General features: G+C 35.7%; 1 protein-coding gene across 1 annotated transcript; it reads left to right on the top strand.

Moving 5' to 3' along the window:
* Window positions 1-295: 295 nt before the first annotated feature.
* LOC143609166 (trans-cinnamate 4-monooxygenase-like) lies at window positions 296-4,580 on the top strand. Its single transcript, XM_077083996.1, has 4 exons — window positions 296-691; window positions 1,722-2,228; window positions 2,352-2,485; window positions 3,921-4,580. Exons 1-4 carry the CDS (start codon window positions 414-416, stop codon window positions 4,517-4,519), a joined length of 1,518 nt encoding a protein of 505 aa, XP_076940111.1. The 5' UTR covers window positions 296-413; the 3' UTR covers window positions 4,520-4,580.
* Window positions 4,581-5,712: the final 1,132 nt, after the last annotated feature.

Here is a 5,712-nt window from a genome sequence, read left to right as displayed (position 1 = left end):
AAATACTCAATTGATTAAATTATGCTAACTTAAATATTCCCAAACTATCCTTTTAGATTTGAAAAACATTTTATGTTATATATTACAACTTTATCATTATAAACATATATCACTTGAAACACAATCAACTGAATCAAGGGTTATAACTAATTTCTCTATTTATGTAATATTAATAATTACAACTTTGTCATTATAAACATAAACAATTAAAAACATAATCTATAGTTATAATTACTTTTCACACTTAAATCTATAGGCTAACGCCGTTACCTACTTGCCGTCTGACCAACTCCACGTCCACCTAACCCCATCCATCATCACCTATAAAACTTTCCATTACCATCGACAAAAACATAACTACAAAAATATTATTACTAAAAACACATAACCAATTCCGGCCACCGGAATCCACCATGGATCTTCTCCTTGTAGAGAAAACGCTAATTGCCTTATTTGCAGCCATTATTGGTGCAATCATTGTCTCTAAGTTACGTGGTAAGAAGTTTAAGCTTCCTCCCGGACCCATTCCGGTGCCAATTTTCGGTAATTGGCTTCAAGTTGGCGATGATCTTAACCACCGCAACTTAACCGAGCTTGCGAAAAAATTCGGAGAGATTTTTCTCCTCCGAATGGGCCAACGTAACCTCGTCGTTGTGTCGTCACCAGAGCTAGCTAAAGACGTGCTCCACACTCAGTGCTCCACACTCAGGTAAAGGATACAAAATCAAATACTATCATAAAATATATTATTACAAAATAAGTCAAATAAATAATTGAAATATGTGTAGTGGGACTACCCACTGCACGTTATCAGCTTTACGCCTATGATTTCATTTCGTCATAGGCGTATAGAACGATAAAGGTGTTTGAAGTACTTGTGGAATAAAAAGTCACATCAATCATACCTGTTTGAATCTGATTCATTGGTGGTGGTATGTACTTGACGAACCTGAATCAAATAACCCATCTAATCATTGTTTTCTTCCCCAAAATCCTCGGGTTCCACCACCCGATATTCTTAGCCGAACCATTGGTGGCGATGCGTGTGGGGCCGCAATTTTTTCAACCAATTAAGCTACCAAACTTGCAATTTTATTAAAAAATAAAAATTATAATTGTGTTTTCAATTAAATTATTACATGTTTTTACTCAAAAGTTAGTGATTTGTTTTTTTATTTAAATCGCTACACATGGTCTAAGTTATTTTGTTTTTTAATAACTACGCACCTTCGCAAATTTTTTCAACCAGTTAAGCTACCAAACTCGTAATTTTATTTAAAAAAAATAATATAATAATTGTGTTTTTAATTAAGTTATTACATGTTTTTATTCGAAAGTTAGTGATTTTGTTTTCTAATAATTAAATCACTGCAAATAGGGAGTGTTTGGGTGAGCTTCTAAAACTTTCTTGCTTACTATTTTTTTATTAAAAAGTAAAAGTGTTTATCTGACATTTTATTGTAATCGCTTTTTAGTAACTATTTACTAAATTAATGAATGTCCATAAATATTTCAATGGAAAAAAATAGTGTTTGGTAAAACAACTTCATAAACTTCAAAACGTAACTTTTCAAAAGTTGATTTTGCTTTTCAAAAATCAAATAATCAAAAAACAAATCTGAAAGCTCACACGAACAACTCTATAGTGTAAATGATTTTGCTTTTTAATAATTAAATCACTACACATAGTCTAATAATGTACACTCTCTACTCTGATAATAACAGGGAGTGGAGTTCGGATCTCGAACACGTAACGTTGTGTTCGATATCTTCACCGGAAAGGGGCAAGACATGGTGTTCACCGTCTACGGCGAACACTGGCGCAAAATGCGCCGGATCATGACCGTGCCGTTCTTCACGAACAAAGTTGTTCAACAATACCGGTACGGGTGGGAGGCCGAGGCCGCAGCCGTAGTGGAGGATGTGAAGAAGAATCCAGCGGCAGCAACCGAAGGTATTGTGATCCGAAGACGGTTACAGCTTATGATGTACAACAATATGTTCAGGATCATGTTCGATAGACGGTTCGAAAGCGAAGACGATCCGTTGTTTTTGAAACTCAAGGCGTTGAATGGCGAACGCAGCCGATTAGCGCAGAGTTTCGAGTATAATTACGGTGATTTTATTCCGATTTTGAGACCGTTTTTGAGGAATTATTTGAAGTTGTGTAAGGAAGTTAAGGATAAGAGGATTCAGCTCTTTAAAGATTACTTTGTTGATGAAAGGAAGTAAGTATAAAGTATCTGTATAGTCTTTTATAATATAGCTGTCGTTCTAAAAAACAATATATGGATTTGAATAATTCACTTCATTCAATGTACTAATTCGGGTTTTGTTTTTGGCGAAAACAGGAAGGTTGCGAGCACGAAGAAGATGGACAACAACCAGTTGAAATGTGCCATTGATCATATTCTTGAAGCTAAGGAGAAGGGTGAAATCAATGAAGACAATGTTCTTTACATTGTTGAAAACATCAATGTTGCAGGTATGCAGTTATCATTTTAATAGTATAAGTCAAGAAATGAATGCTCTAAAAATTAAATGTTATTTTCATACTTTAAAGTTTCAACTACCCAGTTTTTAAAACCAATATATTATGATTAAGCTTTAATTTTCACTAAACGAGATGCGATACTTATAAAGAAAAATCACTAAAATGTAGAGATGAGTCTGAATTTTCTGATCCTGAATTTTTAAAAAACTTGATACATGTACCGGTACCTATACTGGTAATGTGTTTAATAATATAGCCATTAACTTTTTGTTAATTATTAGTACACATGTAAATGACACAAAAGTTGTAAGTACTTTTTGATCAATGTCCAGACACAAAAGTAGTTCATATGGGTCAAGTGGCGCAATAGTGGCAATATTTTTGTGTCTAATCCACGTAATAGCCGTAGTGTTTTGGAGTTGGTGAGTTATGCTTAAAAGGTCCATTATCTAGTATTAATTTGACTTTTATTATATTAAAAAGGTTTTGTAACAATATGCATTTCATAAAAATATATATTAATGTTTACTTGGCTAATATATTTAGTATGAATATTCTCATGATTGTCCTTTATTCAAATCTTACCTACTCCGATCGTTGGTATTGAATTGACAAAAGAAATAATAATTTTTTTATTTTTATTTTAGGAAAAAAAAGGCAATAAAATTCATGGTTAGAAAGCAAGACACGACTTTGTTTTCTTGTTTTATTTTTCTTTTTAATATATAATAAATGCAGAAAATGACTTACATCTAGAGGTGCACAAATCGGTTTTTTTAAAAAAACCGGTTCGGTTAATAACCGGACCGGTTTTTCTTGGCCTGGAAAAAAACCGGTTTTTAAATAACCGGACCGGTTTAGTAACCGGTTTTTTTGGTGCAAAACTCGGACCGGTCTAACCGGTTAGGACCGGTTTAGAAACCGGTTAGAACCGGTTAATAACCGGTTTTTTTAATTAACCGGTTTTTTTTTAAATAACCGGTTAATAACCGGTTTTTTTCATAATAACCGGTTTTAAAATTAACCGGTTTTTTCCATAACCGGTTCAGTAACCGGTTTTTTCTCTAGAACTTGTAACCGATATACGAACCGGCGGTTACTAAACCGGTCAAACCGGTTTTTAAATAACCGGTTTTCGGTTTAAACCGTTGAACCGGTTCACCAACCGGTTTTTTTGCCCATCTCTACTTACATCTATGTATTTGTTTATTACAATCGGTGTTGCACCTACCACGTCTTGAAATTACTGTCACGTGCAACGAACCTCCTAGCACCTAAATAAAATAAATTAAATAATTCATCTTCAATATTGGATCTTGTTTGACTATTTTAATTTCTTGTTACATATATTAAATTAAAACAAAAAATTCTTGAATTTTAATATTTGATATTTTTACTTAACTATAAATATTTTTTTTGTAAATAGCAATTGAGACAACACTATGGTCGATCGAATGGGGAATCGCGGAACTCGTGAACCATCCCGAGATCCAAGCCAAGCTTAGACACGAGCTAGACACCAAGCTCGGACCGGGTGTCCAAATCACCGAGCCTGATGTCCAAAACCTACCATACCTCCAAGCTGTTATCAAAGAAACTCTTCGTCTTCGTATGGCTATCCCACTTCTAGTCCCTCACATGAACCTCCACGACGCTAAGCTCGGTGGGTATGACATCCCAGCCGAAAGCAAGATCTTGGTCAACGCGTGGTGGCTAGCCAACAACCCTGCCCAATGGAAGAAACCCGAGGAGTTTAAGCCTGAGAGGTTCTTGGAAGAGGAAGCGAAGGTTGAGGCTAACGGGAATGACTTTAGGTATTTACCATTTGGTGTCGGGAGAAGGAGTTGCCCGGGGATTATCCTTGCATTGCCGATACTTGGTATTACTATCGGGCGTTTGGTGCAGAATTTTGAGCTGTTGCCACCACCGGGACAGTCTAAGATCGATACCGAAGAGAAAGGTGGACAATTCAGTTTGCATATCTTGAAACACTCTACTATTGTAGCTAAACCAAGATCGGTTTAAGGATTTTTAGTTTATGTTTTTTTTTATATTGTTATTGTTAACCAAGTGTTGGTGATGGTGTTGTGTGATTTAAGATTTTGAATTTGTTTTGTACTTTTGTATATTGTCACGTTTTTACTAATAATTCACACTTTGTTTTATACTTAGCTTCTCTTTTAAAAGTCAAAGAAACATCAACCGCCATAATAAATTAAATTAAAAAACTTTAAAAATAGTTAAGTGATAAAACGTTGAGTGTGATAGAAATTATAACTGAAATATTAAATTTGATTAAAGTAGCTAATAAGGATGAGCAAAATTGGGATCGGTACCGATTGGTAGGGGTGCAAACGAGCTGAGCCGAGCCCGAGCTCGACCAGGCTCGAGCTCGGCTCGTTTAACTTACACAGAGCTCGAGTTCGAGCTCGGCTCGTTTCGAGCTCTATTTTCAAAGCTCGAGCTCGACTAGTAAGTAGATTTTCAAGCTCGAGCTCGGCTCGGGCTCGGCTCGTTTACCATTTATTAGTTATTTTTTAAATAATATAATTATTTTTATATATTATTTTCTATTATATTTTATGTATAAATAATATATATTATTTAGTTATTTTTATTTATTTTTTATAACATTATATATATATATTAATAATTATTAAATATATATTTTAAAAAATTATATAAATGGCAGGCCCGTTTAGGCTCGCGAGCTGGCTCGAGCTCGATAAGTGAAGCTCGGGCTCGGGCTCGTTTATTAAACGAGCTTACTTTTAGGCTTGAGCTCAGGCTCGGGCTCGATTAAGCTCGGCTCGTTCGAGCTTTTTAACGAGCTGATCCCGAGTAGCTCGCGAGCAGCTCGGCTCATTTGCACCCCTACCGATTGGTACCGGTACCAATCGGTACCGATTTGGTACCGTCGGTACCGAATCGGTACCAAAGTTTTAAGTTCGGGATCGGTACCGGTACCGGTATTTCCCGATTTTTTACCTCCGGTACCGGTATAATCCCGGTACCGTCCCGGTACCGGTACCGGTACCGTACCGGTACCGAACCGAATATTTCGGTATCGGGATCGGTACCAAGAATTAGGGATTTTTGGGATCGGGACCGGTCGGTGCCGGTCCGATACCATGCTCATCCCGAGTAGCTAAAACTTTAAATGATTTAAAAAACTAGAAAACAAAACTCATAATATGAAATAAAGGTATTAATTTTAT

The sequence above is a fragment of the Bidens hawaiensis genome, unplaced genomic scaffold (genome assembly GCF_021521415.1).
Source record: "Bidens hawaiensis isolate Kalapana, Puna unplaced genomic scaffold, B.hawaiensis_p1.1 tig00419509_1, whole genome shotgun sequence".
Lineage (NCBI taxonomy): Eukaryota > Viridiplantae > Streptophyta > Magnoliopsida > Asterales > Asteraceae > Bidens > Bidens hawaiensis.
This window is presented reverse-complemented; position numbering and strand designations above follow the sequence as displayed.

Excerpts from the sequence above, each read along its gene's own strand:
- LOC143609166 (XM_077083996.1), top strand. The coding sequence starts at position 414 with ATGGATCTTCTCCTTGTAGAGAAAACGCTAATTGCCTTATTTGCAGCC. Across the intron at positions 692-1,721 it reads GCTAAAGACGTGCTCCACAC|ACAGGGAGTGGAGTTCGGAT; the intron begins TCAGTGCTCCAC and ends ACTCTGATAATA. Across the intron at positions 2,486-3,920 it reads TGAAAACATCAATGTTGCAG|CAATTGAGACAACACTATGG; the intron begins GTATGCAGTTAT and ends TTTTGTAAATAG.